Genomic DNA, 16,975 nt, shown 5'->3' with positions numbered 1-16,975 from the left:
GTATTACTTTTGACACAGAAAATTCAGTTTCTGAATTCCCTCTAGAATTTATGATAATGATCTTGTACACTAATAGAAAAAAAATGGGCTCCTAGCTCAAGGTTCACATTCACCACTCTATTAAAAAAACAAAAACAAAAAACCCTTGAAGATTATAAAAATTCATTACATTTCATATCACAGAAAGACTCAGAGGAGGCATAATGGTCAATGTAAATTATACTGCTCACCTTATAAACATTTCAGGGGAAAAGAAAATATAAATAAACCTACTTGTGTTGGGGAATTTCCACTTGCTCTGAAGGTTTATAGAAGTTCCGTCCAATTTGGTACATAGACAACTTTTTTAAGATCCTGCAAGTATATATTTTTTTTAGTTTTTGGTAAATATTAGTCAATAACAGTATAATTCTAAGTTTGTACTCATGCTGAACGTAATAAAAAACACATAGAACATAGAGGTCTTTTTCTTACAGCTGTAGAACATTTAGATACTGAATATATGAAAGTGTCTATATAAGAACTCTCACTTCTTCACATTTGAGAATGATGACTGAAATCATTTTTATCTGGGTGGACTTAACTGCAATGATGACTAGGCGGTCATTTACCACTACATCTGGTCATTAACATTCAGACTGGCTGGAAGGAGTGAGGCAAGCCATGTCTGAAGGCTCTTCTGGCCTGTTTCCCATTTTGAGAGGAGGCAGCTGCTTCTGCTGAGGCTGCTCAAGCTCCCCAGGTGCCGCCAAATACCTCTTCAGCAACAAGCCATGTTATTCCCAGAACCTGACACATCACTGATATGAGGCTGTCAGTGTGTGAGAGAGATGTACAAGGTGTTGGGTCGGAATCCAAGTATTCCAACTCTGTGATCTGGGATGACAAACACCACTGAGCCTTGGCCTCCTTACCTGAAAATGGGAATTGACGTAAGGGTACACCAGGGCCCTCCAGTGAGGATGGAGGAATAGAAAGCATAAGGGGAAAAGCTTTGTCACTGGAAAGAACCTTCCATTTGTCAGCTAGAGGGCACATGCCAGCTGGGCTTCTGAAGAACTGCTGTGTAGCAGTGTACCAAGGCCCAGCTATGACCAAAGGAGACTGCCCAAGACATCTGACTAGCATTAGGAAACAGTGCATCTGTGTGGGGGAAGTTCCTTTTCGTGACCCTACTACTCAGCAAAACCCCAAACTTCCCTATCTTCATCCTTTCCAGAGGCTGCTATTGAACAAAGGGATGGAACCTAAGATTTCTGAATGGCTCATCTTAAAGTTCCACACTAGCAGAATGTCGAAGTGGCTCGCGTACTTTACAGTATCCACTTGTCCTATGGGAATTGTGCTGAAAATGTGGATTTAGGGGGTCCCATTCATGAAATTCTGTTTACCAGGTCCATCGAGGAGCCAGGAAATCTATACTTAACAAATTCCACTCTAGTCTCAAGATGACTTTGGAACACTTGATCCTTAGAACAGTCTGAAGAACACTGAAAAACCCCACTGTGGCCTTCCTTCTGGCCCCATGTGTACACACTGGAGCAAAAGCAGAAAGCTTTTTAGATCCCACATCAACCAATGACGAGTAAAATAGGACCTTTAGTTAAGTAAGTCAAATATAGTGAACTTTTCAGTCAGGGAATCAGGAGTGGAAACAGGTTCAAGAAATAAAAGCAAAGGGCACCCTCCCTGCTGCCAATGAGATGGCAGTTACCCTCCAATTCTATGTCTCAACCTGGACGATCTTGGATAATGATGGCTGTGCCAAGGGGAAGCTGTGATGACTGTGTGGCACATAGCTGCTTGTGTACCTGAAAAGTATGTGAAGACCTGCCCTCAATACAGCACTGTGGGGCACACTGCCTACCATGTGGTTGACCATTTTAATCCCAGACTCCATGCTGAAAGGTGCCATTAGCCCAGATTAAATTCACATTTCAAGTGCCTTACTTCTTGAAGATGATATTGAAAACTTGGATGCACACAGGGGAGCTTGATGGCAGCTCCCTCATAAGAGTGACAGTCATCTTTACAGTTTCACCTCTTCGAGTTTCACTTGATAATTCTGTGACCTGGAAAAAGAGGTACTTAAAATGCACTCTACAGATTATCCCTAAGTGCGCAGAATGCAGATATGATAAAATCATCACAATTCAATATGCATTAACAAAAAGAAAAATGAAGGTGTTAGCTATGAGTAGTAATCTAATCATCACATTAAGTTTAAAGGGGTTTTTCTTTCCCACCCCCTGTGTCTTACTGATCCCAAGAAAGCAACACATCTTTCTGCTCTCCAAATTCTTGAAGGAGAGTCAAAGCCAGGCTCATGGCTCAAAGATTTGATCCAAAAAGAATTCCACAAAAATTGGGTCTTGACCTTTACTGTGGGGAGGAGGGGAGGGGGAAGATGGGTCGCAAATTACTTCAAGAGTCTGAAATAAGTTAGTTACATTCTCCCAAGAAAATTTCACATATGCAAGAGTCCACAATGCACCCACTTTGGGAGGGTTCGTGTATGCCCAGAAGCAGCCTATTAGTGGACTGACTTGCCTCTCCCAAGTTCACAGATTCCAGAACACAGTCTCTCATGAGTTTATTCCTAAAGCAAAAAGAAAAGAAAGCAAAACAGACATGGGAAGACAATAGGGAAAGTGAGGATGAGGGTAGGAGAGAAAGTGGTAGAAGTTAGAACAGATAGGAAATCTGATTTTAAAAATTGTGGAAGGTCTGGAGAAATCCCCTGAGTTCTTTTGTAGCCTGAACTGGTGTTATAGCAATGTGATGAATGCCTGACTAGATTTCTATCACAGCTCCCCAACTAAACCGAAAGTTACTTCAACCAGACAGGACTCTGTGCAGGCTTATGAAATAAAAGAGTTCACAAATCAGTCAATAAACATCAATCAGCCTTCAGGGATTTTTGAGAAGGGCAATGAATTAAAAGTAAGCTAATTAGCAGACATTTACATATTTCTATATAAATGCCTTTTTCTACAGTTACAGTGTAGTTTAACCACTTTTAGGTTAAATGAAGGTCTGGAAACAAAAAGAAATGGACCTTTCCCAGGGGATGGCATATTTCATTGAGATGATTTCTTGCCTCACACAAAATTGTACAGAGATCAGAACAGCTGCAGGAAGAGCTCATCAATATCAGGAAAAGTCTGGTAGGCAGGAGGGGTGTGCAGTTCTCAAAACACTGCAGGGGCTTCAGGACAAAGGATTACAGACAACAAAGGATGTGGAGGTGAGGAGTTAAGGGGAGGTGGCAGCAGATGGTCTCAGGAAGTGCAATTCCCAGCAGCCACTTAAGATCAAACTCCTCAGCCCCCTTGCCCCTCCCTCACCAAACACCAACTGCTCCTTCACTTCCTACATCTGTTACTGGACCCACACCCTCCAGTCCCCAGGCTGCTAACCTCAGAGTGAACTTTTATCCTCCTCCTCCATCCACCATCTAATCAATTGGCGAGGCTTAGTGCATCTATGCCAGCAAGTCTCTAATCTATTTCAGCTGTGTCAATACCACTATTAACCACAGAGCTGAAGTGCACATGATGTGGAAGCAGAAATACCATAATTCACTGCCTCTTACAGCTTGTGTGAACCTGGAGGAAGCAACTGTTTAAGAACTTTTCTCATCTCTTAAGCAGGAGTAAGCCTAACTTATGCCACAGGGTTGTTGTAAAGACTAAATAGGATAATGCACAGGTCTTATCATATTCTAAAATACGACCCTTCCTTCCTATCACTGCGTCTTTGCCCCTTTTCACTAGGAATGCCCTTCCTCATTGTCCACATCAATGATCCAAACCCTATCTAAGAATCTAAATAACTCTCCCTAAAGTATCCTATGAGGAGTGAGCTTGCCTTTCATCAAGCTCTGTACATCAACCTTGGGGCAAGATACTGAACCTCTCAGGCTCCAGAATTGATGAGAGGATTAAATGAAATCATGTTACTAAGAGCCTGGCAGAGTGAACAGTCCACAATTTCAATGAAGTCTGGTCGGCATAATAGCAGGAGTGGGGTAGCAGCTGCTGATTAGGAATAAGGTGTAGATCTGCTCATCTCAAGAGAGGAGTGCTGGAGCTAATTTAAAAATAACCAAGCATAGTACTTAACACTTAGTAAATGTTAGCATAATCAAAATATTAATTAGTACTTAGGAACTTATTCTTCCTTGCACTGTATATTTATTTGTAACTTTAGTAATAACTTAGAAATTTTTGAGAAATCAATGATAATACTACCAAACACAAAGTAGGCACTTCATAAGTGTATGAGAGTGGCAAGCAGATATGACATGATAGCAACCCCATCAGTTGTGGCTGTAGGTGCACAGTGTGGGTCTGGAGAACACAGAAAGGCCAGATGGCAGCTGAGCAGGACTTTGAGAACTACACCATCTGGGGATGCAGAGAGTGAATTTGTGGAGTGGCTCTTCAATGACACTACATACCAGGAAATGTGTGAGGATTGGCAGAGATGCAGGGTTAAGCCTAAATCGATACTAGGACCAGGAAAAGAAGTGAGAATCACAGCTTCATTGTTGGGACCCTTTTCACAGTAACTGGGTGGCAAGTCATATGTTGATAAGGAACAAGAGGACACTCGACACACTGTTAAACCTGGCATCACCTGGGTCTGGATATGAAACAAACAGGCCTGATTTGTCACACATTATGTATTTAATCTTCTGTTTTGCCACTGGCCTCCTCCTTAGACTCCGCCCCCACGGACAGAAATGTGTTTGACTCATATCACATGCTCATTTTGAATGAAAAATGAGCAGCACTAACTTAATCCTAGCACCTGCAGAGCAAAATTTGTCCATTTTGGTTAGGTACAATTAAAGCAAGCCAGATCATTCATGGGTCCTATAAAGTAATGTTAACATACCTAAAACTCTAAGCTATTGCTAAAATGAATCTATGAGAGCAAGATGATCTTTAATAATAATACACATGAGGTACAAAATTTAATTATGAGAAACTGTATTAGCATGCTAACAACATCTGCTCATAGAACAAAGTATTGAAGGAACCAACCAATAAGGACTTATGGGGAGTAATAATGTTTCCGAATTTACAGATCCAGACTTCTTAAACTACTAGATTTAACTGTGAGATATAGGGGGCTGGGGATAAAGCTCAGCTGGTAGAGTGCTTGCCTAGCATGCACAAGGCCTGGTTTCAATCCCCAGCACCACCAAAAAAAAAAGAAAAAAGTAACCGTATGATATAATTTTAAAGTCCCACCTCCAGACAAAATAATTACTCAAGTAACTCCTACAAATCTCAGGATCTCATAAAAGGGTAAAGAAACCAAGAATCTCAGAAATGCATTTCTTAAGGAAACTCACAGATTTGCTTATTGGCTAGAAGTTTCAATGTATGCTATTAGCCCCATATGCTCAAAAAATTGAACTAAAGGATTAAACTTCCCTAGGGCCAGCAGCATAAAGCTTTAATCCCGTGTTCTGTTTTACCTCTTCATATGAAAAACTGGGTTTTTTGGTAGCAAGTTTTAAATATCATTTTAGAACAAAGCATATGATTAAAAAGTCAATATCTTTCTTTTAGGATTGAAAGTGTTAAAAAATGGAGAAAAAATATGAAATATTCAACTGCCATTTCCAGTGGTCACATTTTTTAAATACTCAGAATTGAAAGCAATAACTCACATTTATACAATGGAGCAAGTCAGAAAAGAACTGATAGTTTTAGATTCAGAGACTGATGTGAAATTATTTGGGTACATAGGCACAACTGTACAGGAATGAAAACAAGAACAATAAATTTAAAGCTCTGAAGCCACAGGCTAGCTGGTGTTTCTTAAAGTCTTGCTTGTTTGGGGAAAAGTTCTTAAAAGGATGCCTATTTCAAGGACACTTAGAGTTCTTTTTTTTTTTTTAGAGAGAGATAATTTTTTATTTATTTTTAGTTTTCAGTGGACACAATATCTTTATTTTATTTTATGTGGTGCTGAGGATCGAACTCAGCGCTCCACGCGTGCCAGGCGAGTGTGTTACCGCTTGAGCCACATCCCCAGCCCAAGAGTTCTTATTTTTTAAGATGCCAGATCACCAGCTTCTTAATTAAAAAATCAATTACCAATGACATTTTTACTAGTAAGTCTTTTTTGCTCTCAAGCAAGGGAACAGGAAAGTAAGTACATACACGCATGTGTAAACACACATAAATCTCCACAAAATAACCATACTATACCTTTTCTTCTAGCTTTTGTGAGAGGAAAAGGACAGTACCATCGAAAGCTTTTGCTTTGTTGGAAAGTATGCTTTGACTATAAAGCAAAGCAATCCTGAGCTTTCTAGATTCTAATTCTGGAATATATGTCACATGGTACTGGTATAGCTGCCAGTCCTGGGGCAAATCTAAATTAAAGAGATTTGTAACCAACATCACAGGTATTCCACTGGAACCTAGGGAAGACAAAAAACAACTCTTTCACACACACACACACAAAATCACTGTTAACATTAATCACATCATTTGAAAATTAGTTTGCATGTGCACAGTAGTTGCATAAAGCAAGGATTTTTGTTTGATGACAAAAGATAAGCTCTAAAACTTGCAGCCTAATAACTGTGTTGGAATTTAGAGTGAATGGTGTGTGAAGCGGGCCTCAGAGGAAGTCAGGAGCAAACAATGACATTCATGACTTGGGAGAAGAGAAGCATCTGAATTTAACTACCCCACCTTCCTTCCACCTGCCTTCCAGCTCTTATTCTCTGCAATTCAAATCGACTGGAGTAATATTCTCATATGCTGCTCTGCAATTATGCTGCTCTCATTTTCAAAGAAACTGTATGGTTCTGAGCATGACTACAACCCCCAACCTCCGGGAAACCAGATGATCAAAAGTTAACAATACTCCTAAAAATCCTGGAAAAATTCCATTAATGGTTAGACTGCTGTTCAAGTCCCAAAGAAGAGCCTTAGAGAGGGAGGGGAGTGTTGGAAGAGAGGAAGGAACTGTACCTTTCCTGTCCAAAAACAGACAGGATCTGAAGGGGGCGGGGTTCTGCAGACACATGGAAGCCATGTGTGCTTCCAGGAATGTCATTCCCCTATAGGAATTTTTATTCACATCTGAAATGTCTATAGGACAAAATCAGGGATGGCCAGGGCACAGGTAATGCTCAGGCTGACTTATATTTCCCCAGGACAAAATCTAAGAGGATACTAAGGAGTTTCTTCTCAGCTCCTTATAGGGAATCACCCAGTGTTTGTCCTTTAGAAAAGAACAATACCAAATAGGCACTATTTTGCCTTTCTCATAGAGAAAGTGGAAACATGAGCCCCAAAGTGGTGAGGAAGAAAAGTTGTCATGTGTGCCTTAGCATTTCCTCATTCTGTGGTATGTAACTGGTGGGAGCAAGGAGTCATTATGCTATTCTAGGTAAGGAAGGCTTTCTTTTGTTCACCCAGATCCTGAGGAAATGACAACATATTTTAGCTGCTCATATAAATGGACTAAAGAGAAGTCAAACTAGAATGTCAGAGCTGGGAGACCTTTGAGATCATCTACACCAGTGTTTACAGATAGCAGCCAGCCCTATTAGTGCTACAGTTATAAAACGTGAAGTGGATAATATGTTCAATGAAAAGATAAATTTGCCAGGCATGGTGGCGCACACCTGTAATCCCAGCAGCTCAGGAGGCTGAGGCAGGAGGATCACAAGTTTAATGCCAGCCTCAGCAAAAGTGAGGTGCTAAGCAACTCAGTGAGATCCTGTTTCTAAATAATATACCAAAAAAAAAAAAAAAAGGAAAAAGACTAGAATTTAACAGAATGAACCAGAGTGCCTGGTGTGAAGTAGGGGTAAGCACTATTTCATGAAAGTTTTGCTTCCACTATGTGTGTTTTGTGTGTTTGCTGGGCCACTATGTGTGTTTTGTGTGTTTGCTGGGTAATAATACATTTATTTCTCCATTAGCTGCCTTGGTTTTATACAAAAGTTTGAAAAACATTGATCTGCATAAGTAAGGAGAAAGCCACAAAACCATTTGAGAACCCAATGAAAATAACAGACCTATTTCCCAGAAAGCATATATGCCCACAAATGTGTGTGCAATTTCAGGGGGAGCCTGGAATCTGGGTAAAAAAAAATAGCCCACATTGGCTTAAGTCCAAAACACTATTATTCCCCATACTGGAAAAGGGTTAAGAAAAAGAAGAAGCATCATTTTCAGCCACAACTCAAGAATCAGGAGAATATCTTTTCCCAAAATGAGATCTGTTGTTGTGGAAAACATCATTTCTATTAACTAAACAAAATTAAGGCTAAATATTGTAAAGCCTCTAGACTTGCCTTGAACACAGCAAATATTCAGTTAGTATCTATTGAGTATATGAACTCATTTATTTTAGGTCAAGGGATAGAAATTCCTTAAGCAAGATTTGGTAATATTTGTACAAGTAAGCTTCATAAAGACTGGGTACCTGTTTTACAATCTTTCACATGTGCCAATTTCTCTCTGGTACAGATGCCTAGATCCATGAAGTTCTGTCTCATTTTCACATTTCTTTTCACAAAGGTACTTTCAACATCACCATGAGGTAAACCATTATTATCTAAAAAATGTAGAGAACACAGTAATATATTTCATTCTAATGATACTAGGTTTACTATATCAAAAATGCATCCACATTCAAAACTCAGATGTTTGTGGTTTTTAACAAAACTTGCCCACATTGCTGAAAACATGCATGACTATACAGAAGCCTTTAGCCTAAAAGTTAAAATCTGAAAAGAAAGCTTGAAATATTTTTTTAGAAATAAGAGGCACTGAGTTAGTACTAGCACTTATAATATTGTAGACTTCCTCTTTGACTAAGGAGAAAACTTTATCTCCTTATGCCCTATCCCACACTTATTTGCAAATGGCAGCTCTCCTTTAGCTCCTGGGTAACACCCTGCAGAGCTACAGGGTAGGACTGCCCACACCAACTTCTGCACAGAAAGGGCTGAACCTCTCACCTTTCCCAGTGAAAAGAGAAACTTCCCAGAACACTGCAATTTGTCTTTATTGTAGATCATTCCTCAAGAGAATGAAAGCCATGTTTTACCTTGGAGCCTATCATAATCAGTTTCTAGAAAATATGAAATTAAAATCTGTTTTGAAATGAATACTGTTTAAGTGAGTACAAAAGGTGCTGACTTTTTGGATGTGCCTTGGGAATTCTGGGGATGACTTTAAAACATCAAAATTGTCGGGCTGGGGCTGTAGCTCAGTGGCAGAGCACTTGCCTAGCAGGTGTGAAGCAGTGGGTTCAATCCTTAGCACCATATAAAAATAAATAAAATAAACCATCAAAAATACAGGTTATCACTGAAAAGTAACAGGACTAATAGTCCTTAGGACTCTGACTTGACCCACCCTATGATATTCTCACTGTATGCAGTTCTCCCAAATGGCACTGCCACCAGCTCAAAACTGCTGTCCACACCTTCCTCAGTGCAGTCTGAGTCCCTCAGGAGAATCACAAAGTTCATTTAATTTTTTTTAAATATCTATTACCCTCACTAGATTGTCCATATCATTCATTGATCTTAGTTTCACAAGATGTTGAACCGTTTCTAAAACATCAAGGTACCATGGAATGGTGGTTGTCAGGGGCTAGGGGAAAAGAGGTTTGGGGATTTGTTGTTTAATGTGTACTGAGTTTCAATTTTGCAAAATGAAAAAAAAATTTCTAGAGATGAATGATGATGATGACTGCACAGCAATACCAACAGACTCAGTATCCTCAACTGTTCATTTAAAAATAGGTAAAATGGTAAATGTTATATGTATTTTACTACAATTTAAATAAACAAAAATTCAATATGCTCTCAAAGGATTAAGGGTTTTCGTGACTTGCTATTCAGAACAATGGGCAGCAGATGTGGACAGAAAATCCCAGGTTGGCGCACTATTTGAACAGTGGTGGTATGCTGGGCCTACTGCGCTGCCACTCTGGGCAGGCCTTCCGGGCTCCTGCAGCACATTCAGTTGTGTGAGTTCAGATCACACAGGGGATACCAAGCAGCACTGGAAAACTCAACCAAGAGCTATCGAGCCAGTCAGGAAATGAATGGGGGACCAGACTCTCAAGAGTGTGGGGGAACCTAGACTTACACATTTGTTAGAAATCTATCACTTCACTCTGTGGTCAGAACAAAGGAGATGGCTAACAGGTTGCACTGGGTTATGGGCTGAACTGTGTCCCCCACCAGATTTATATGCTGAAGTTCTAATCCCCAGTACTTCAGGATGTGACTGTATTTGGGGATAGGATTTTTAAAGAGAGGGTCAAATTAAAGTGAGGTCATTAAGGTTCAATATGACTGATGTCATAAGAGAAAGAATTAGGATACAGAAATGCAGAGAGGAAACATGTGAGTCTAGGAAGGTGGCCATCTACAAGTCAAGGAGAGAGGCCTGAGAAGAAACCAACTGTGCCAACACCTTTATCTCAAATGTCAAACCTCCAGAATTATGAAAAAATAAATTTCTGTTGTTAAAGCTAATTAGTCTTTGTGACTTTGTTATAGCAGCCCAAACAAACTAACACATCAGGCACACCAACTGGCATTGTGTGGCTACTTGGAGTAGCATGTGGACAAGTATACTGAGACCACATCTGACTTTGCAGAGAAGACAACTACCACCAAGCAGTGACATCTAACACAGGTGGGGAGGGAGGAGGCCAACCATGGGAGGCATACTACCGAGTTTCTACCATCTCTGTAAGGTGACAGCATTGGCATTTATAAACCATAGGATTTTGTGTAAGGGGGGGCGGGGGCATGCTGGGGACTGAACCCAGGGCCTTGTACTTTCTAGGCAAGTGCTCTACCACTGAGACATATTCTCAGCCTCTATATACCATAAGAATTTTTATAATTTTTTTTTCAAAATTCTTCCATGAACAGAAAGAATCAGAAAACTGGCTTCTTCGTGTCTGTGGATTCTCGTCTACCAAGCACTTTCAGAAAATTTAGCAGCAGACTCTGCCTTAGGGAGTCCCAAAGGAATCTGACAAGGGAATCACTCAAGAAAAGAAGAACAGGATGCTAAAGAAGCCAGCCTGCTGCTATGAGGCCTGGTGGCAGTCTTCTTTCATGTGAGTTGCCTGGAACTAGGTGGAACGAACTGAGTTGCACCTACCTCGCTGTGGAATCCTACTTGGTCCCAAGAAGCCGCTGCTAGAGGACACTTCATTGTCTCTAAAATCAGCTGGTGTGAGCTATATGGGCAAAAACATTTTTTTTTTTCAGATTTAATCACAAACCAAAGGTTTCACAAAATAAGAACAGTATCATGTCATAAGGCATTAGATTAGCATGATCTAGGAAAAAAAAAATGTTAACAGGCAAATCCCTTGAGAGATGAGAAGAGAGTGCTCATTGTAGACAAAGGATAGGATGAGTGTCAGTTTTCCCTGCTCATCAAACTTATTTTAATACCAGGGACAGCATAAGACGGTGGAGGTGTAAAGAAGCAGAGATGTGATCTTTCCACTCAGGAAGCTATTCAGAAGTAACATGGCACAGACATGCACAGGCCGCAAACTGCCATGGTCCATGGGCATGAAAATAAATTGAGCTCAGAGGATATGATGCACCAGCCCAGAGGGTGACTCCCTCTAAGTAAGTGGCCCCAAATTAGTTCACAAAACAATTAGGGAGAGAACATTAACATTTTCCTTTTTCACAGAAACTACTTCTCTTTGTTCCAGAAGTTACTAGATCTTGGCCTACTAAAAACTGAGAAAAGTAACAAGGAGATCACTTCATGAGAATAAAAGTGTAATAACCACAGACTACTCAATTGAATACTTTTGGCCTAAGTCAAAAATGTTGCCTCTAATACTAATACACAGTCATTAACATCACTCAAAAGTTGTTTATCTGTAGGTCAATTCCATCTAGTTGTCTAAGTCCAGCCAAGGATTCCTACTAGAAGTGAAGGCCCAAGCAACAGTAGCTCAACCTAAACCACACTTGCATTTGAGATTACTTATTTTATATACCAATTGGCAATCGTATTAGATGATATGCCATGCAATGGTCTGAGAGTATATCAGTTTTTTCCAGGCAATTTAAAAACAAATCAAGTAATTAAAATCTAGAAAGTAGATGGCACTGACATCTTGCCTCCTCTTCATAGCTAATGAACCTACATTAGTATCATTCTTAGGTAAGACCCCTTGAAAGAAAAATTGTGAGAAACCACAAAAAGGCTCAAAGTGAAGAGGAAAAGCTGTAACTCAGAGAAGATAAACACAGAGGAAAGCACTGTCCAGCTAGAGTCAGCCAGGAGGGAAAGAAACGAGGCCAGCCTTGGTTTCTACATACCAATGGCCAGGCCGGTGCCTGCCCCACCTTGGTGGCACTTTGTCCCTGAGTGATGCCTCGAGCCCTGACGCGGGCTCGTCCATTCATGTTCCCCAGCATCCTGAGTGGCTTCTAGAACTGCAGTCTCAACCACAGTGCTCTGACTTAGGTTTACAGAGGGCCAGGCCACGTGCGTTGGGCCCTGGGGAAGCTCGCGTGGGCGGAGAGCGCTGGGGTCGCAGGGTGGGGCACTGGCACGTGAGCGGCCTGGCGGGGCGGGACCCAGGCGTGGCTTTTGCTTTAACCTGCCCCTCACACAGCAAATTAGGCGTTGTCCAACTTTCTGGGGTTTCCCAGTATTAACGTGTGTGAGGTAATGGCGTTAAACTTCTTTTTTTTTTTCCAGTCTGATTTTCTACTCTCCAGGGTGGTAAGCACCTCTATAGGTGTGTGATAGTTTTGGAGTTTTCCACTGTAAAAATTGCCTGTTTATGTCAGTTGCCCATTTCTAAAGTCATGTTTCTCATCTTTTTCTTTATGATTTAGAGGAAGCCTTCCCCCCCCCATATTACAAGCAGCTCTAGTATTTATGACCTATTAATTTTGACTATGAAGTGTTTTATGTAACTAAAATCCTTAATGTTGATGCATTTTTGTAGCAGCTTTTAAAATGTTATGCTTTGTGTCTTTGGGGTTTTGTTTTTGTTTGTTTGTTTTTTTTTTAAGAAATTTTCCCTGCCCTAGGTTCAAAAAGACATTATATGACATTTCATTATATTAAATTTGTAAATTTACTACTCACATTAAACATCCTCTGTCCTTCAAGAGTTTACATGCACAAACACAAATATGATTCTACATAGTGCAAGGTAGGGATCCAAGTTTATCTTCATATACTAGGCCATTTTTCCTTAACTTCATCAATTAAACAATTCATGCTTTCTCTAATGGTTTGTATAGCCACCTCCTACAAATGACGCATGGGTTCATAGGAGTAATTTATGCCTTTCATCTCTTTCTTTCTTTCATTTTTATTTAGTTGATTTTATTTTTTTTAATACACGACAGTGGAATGCATTACAATTCTTATTACACATATAGAGCACAATTTTTCATCTTTGTATATAAAGTGTATTCATGCCAATTCATGTCTTTATACATGTACTTTGTTTTGCATTACAATTCTTATTACACATATGTACCACAATTTTTCATATCTCTGTTTGTATATAAAGTAGGTTGACACCCAGTTTGTGTCTTCATACATGTACTTTGGATAATGATGTCCATCACATTCCACCATCCTTGCTAATTCCCTGCCTCCTCCCTTCCCCTCCTACCCCTCTTCCCTATCTATAATCCATCTATTTCTCCCATGCTCCCCCTCCCTACCCCACTATGAGTCAGCCTCCTTATATCAGAGAAAAGGTATATAAAGAACTTAAAAAGCTAAGAACTGAAAAAACAACCCAATCATCAAATGGGCCAAGGACCGGAACAGACAAATCTCGGATGAGGATATACAATCAATCAGCAAATATATGAAAAAATGCTCATCATCTCTAGCAATCAGAGAAATGTAAATCAAAACTACTCTAAGATATCTTCTCACTCTAGTCAGAATGGCAGCTATTATGAAGACAAAAAACAATAAGTGTTGGCGAGGATGTGGGGAAAAAGGTACACTCATACATTGCTGGTGGGACTGCAAATTGGTGCAGCCAATGTGGAAAGCAATATGTCTTTCATTTCTATTCTACTCATATGTGTTTCTTGTTTACTTGTATTATTCATAAAATCTCGTGGAATGAACCTTTGTTCTTTGATTTTTTCCCCCTACTTTGTTTATTCACAAAATTTGTTCTTCCATAGTGATTTTAAAATGTTTGTGGTTTCTTTAAAAAGTTTGCTTAAATTTCAGTAGCATTGTATTTAATATAATAAATTAATTTGGAAATAGCTTTCATTTGTACAATGTCAAAAGTTTCAGTTCTTTCAAGTTTCTCTTTGTTTCCCTTAACAAATTTAAATTTTTGTCATAAAAGTCTCATATATTGTTTAGGTTAATTTTTAAAAATTTTATCCTTTTTCTTATTGTGATCTGTATCTTTTTTTAACAATATTTTGTAATTGGTACTTACAGTGATTGGTAAGTGTTAGTGTAGACACATGGCTCTTGTTTTTGTGAAGTTGAACTTGTTTATCAAGTCTGCTGATCTCCTAGATTCTTATAGCTTGTCTTGATTTCATTGAATTTGTATGTAGACAATTGGATCTACAAATAATGACAATTTGTCTCTTTAATTTTATTCTTCTTATGTCTTTTTCTTGTCTTATCACATTGGTCAAATTATTCTGCACAACATTAAATGTTACTGTGATATTTTGAAGCTTATTGTAATAGCTAGAAATCAATCCTTGATTTTAATAGGGCTGTCTCTGAAATGTCTTCATTTTATTTGAAGTTTGTTGTAAATATCTGGTTTATAGCTTTTATCATTTTAAGGAAGCTTCTCTCTGTTTCTAATTTTTAGATTATTTTAGTCCTGTATACATATAGAACTTTATTAAATACTACTCTGGGTCAGTTTAAAAACTGTGCTGAGATTATAATGGCATGTGTATAGGCTGTTCATTAAAAAGTTATTTGGGGTGGCAGGTAGTTGGAGACAGCCTGTGTGCTCATCAAAAGTGGTACCGGGCAGGTAAAATGGGGTAGATACATAAGAGTGGAATACTGGAATTCAGAAATAATGACCTGAATGATTCCATGGGACACATTTAGCAATATTTAACACATTATGATAAATAAATAAAAAGTTTTTAAAAATTGAGATCCATATTATGGCAAAATATTATACAGTAATTTTTAAAATCTTAGGCACATATGTATACAGATATATATAATTTTTTTCAAGTAAACACATATATCTAAGAATATATAACAATAATATACTGTATCTACAGTACTTTGAGTATCTATGTAAGAGAAAAGAACAGGAGTTTGAATGGGATGGTGAAAGGAAAAGCAAAATACAATACAGCTGATTTAGTCAGCTTTTGCATCAATATGACCAAAAAACTCAACAAGAATAGCTTGGAGGAGGAAAAGTTTATTTGGAGCTCAGTTTCAGGAGTCTCTATTCATATATGGCCAACTTCATTTCTCTGGGTCCAAGGCAAGGCAGCACATCATTGGAGAAGGGCCCAGTGGAAAAAAAGCTCTTCCATTCATGGTGGGGGTCAGGAAGCAGAGAGAGTGTGACCAGGAAATGGTCACAGAGAAGAGGCACCCGTCCAGGGCATGCTCCCAGGGATCCATCTCCTTCAACCACATCCCACCTGCCTATAGTTATCACCCAGTCAGTCCATTCAAACTAAGATGGACTGATTAGGCTATAGCTCTCATAATTCAATCATTTCACCTCTGAACTTTCCTGCATTAACACCGGAGCTTTTTTTAACATCATTTGCACAGATGCTTCAGAGTCATGTACAATGAATTGCAAAATACAATTAATATAACTTTCTGTACTTGAGGTCATGTAGTTAAATAAATATAATAGTAATGTTTATTGAATAATTACAGTGGGCCAAGCTCTGTTGAGGACATTACTGCCCCTATTTTATAGTTGATAACTTTGGAAACCTAAATAATTTTCCCAAGGCAAGACCATATAACGTGTGTTAGAGCTGAAACTTCAACTCAGGGCCTACCTGTGACCCTCATCACACCATATCCGCTCATTTCTTGCTCTCTTCCCTCTAAGTGGATGATCTGTCTTACTTTAGATACATTGCTTAGTAGAGGAAAAAGCCCAAATATTGTGTAATATACCATGCTCTGCTTTCTTTTTCCATCAGAATACCCTTTTGTCAGATTCTTTAGAAAACCATTAACCCTGATGGCTGGCAAGTGCAAGAAGTAATTATGCCCTTGAGCACAGATGGCTAGTCTTAGGTTTGGTTCAGTGAAGCCACTCTAATGAACAATAATATATTTCTTTGAAAGTGAAGAACTGAAATAGATTTCTATGCATGTATGAGGTTGTCAGGATGAATCCAACTACTATGTATACCCATTAAGCTCTCATTTTAAAAAGTGATTAATCAATCAAAAAACAAAAAAAGTAAATGAATCTGAAAGTTGTGTGTGATCATAAACTGCTATATTAAAAAGGAGGGGCAGATGAAAACAGACTCAAAATGAATCTACCTTTGAAAGTCTGCATTTTATTTCTGAATATGAAAATAATCTTTATCCATGCTTTCCAAATTTACCACCTCCTAATACTGCCCTACTTTGCATGTAACTTACACAGATGTGATAGGTCTAAAGAGTGACAAGAAAAGCTGAGAATACACTGAAGAAACTGATGATTTATCTTGTTGTCTGCTTGACTGGATTGAAAGATGCCTAGAAAATTGGTAAAGCAAGGGCTGAGGATATTAGCTCAGTGGTAGAGTGCTTGAGTAGCACACACAAGGACCTGGGTTCAATCCCCAGCACCACCAAAAGGAAAGTAAATGGTAAAGCACACTTCTGGGTGTGTCTGCAAGGGTACCTCAAAGGCAATTGGTCAGGAAACTGAGGGAGAAGACTCACCCTGCAGGTGGGCAGCACCA

General features: G+C 39.2%; 1 protein-coding gene across 1 annotated transcript in view; it reads right to left on the bottom strand.

The window, feature by feature from the left end:
* The window catches only part of Piwil4 (piwi like RNA-mediated gene silencing 4), a 51,565-nt gene extending 39,108 nt beyond the window's left edge, over nucleotides 1-12,457 (bottom strand). Inside the window, exons 1-7 of the mRNA XM_027951413.2 lie at nucleotides 12,371-12,457; nucleotides 11,837-11,858; nucleotides 11,181-11,237; nucleotides 8,470-8,601; nucleotides 6,231-6,445; nucleotides 1,951-2,072; nucleotides 274-354 (exon numbers count right to left, since the gene is read on the bottom strand). Of these exons, the coding sequence (XP_027807214.1) occupies nucleotides 274-354; nucleotides 1,951-2,072; nucleotides 6,231-6,445; nucleotides 8,470-8,601; nucleotides 11,181-11,237; nucleotides 11,837-11,858; nucleotides 12,371-12,457 (716 nt within the window). The remainder of the gene's footprint in view (nucleotides 1-273; nucleotides 355-1,950; nucleotides 2,073-6,230; nucleotides 6,446-8,469; nucleotides 8,602-11,180; nucleotides 11,238-11,836; nucleotides 11,859-12,370) is intronic.
* Between the last annotated feature and the right edge of the window lie 4,518 nt (nucleotides 12,458-16,975).

Source organism: Marmota flaviventris, chromosome 9, assembly GCF_047511675.1.
Source record: "Marmota flaviventris isolate mMarFla1 chromosome 9, mMarFla1.hap1, whole genome shotgun sequence".
NCBI lineage: Eukaryota > Metazoa > Chordata > Mammalia > Rodentia > Sciuridae > Marmota > Marmota flaviventris.
The sequence above is the reverse complement of the archived record's forward strand: the minus strand, read 5'-3'. Positions and strand labels throughout refer to the sequence as shown.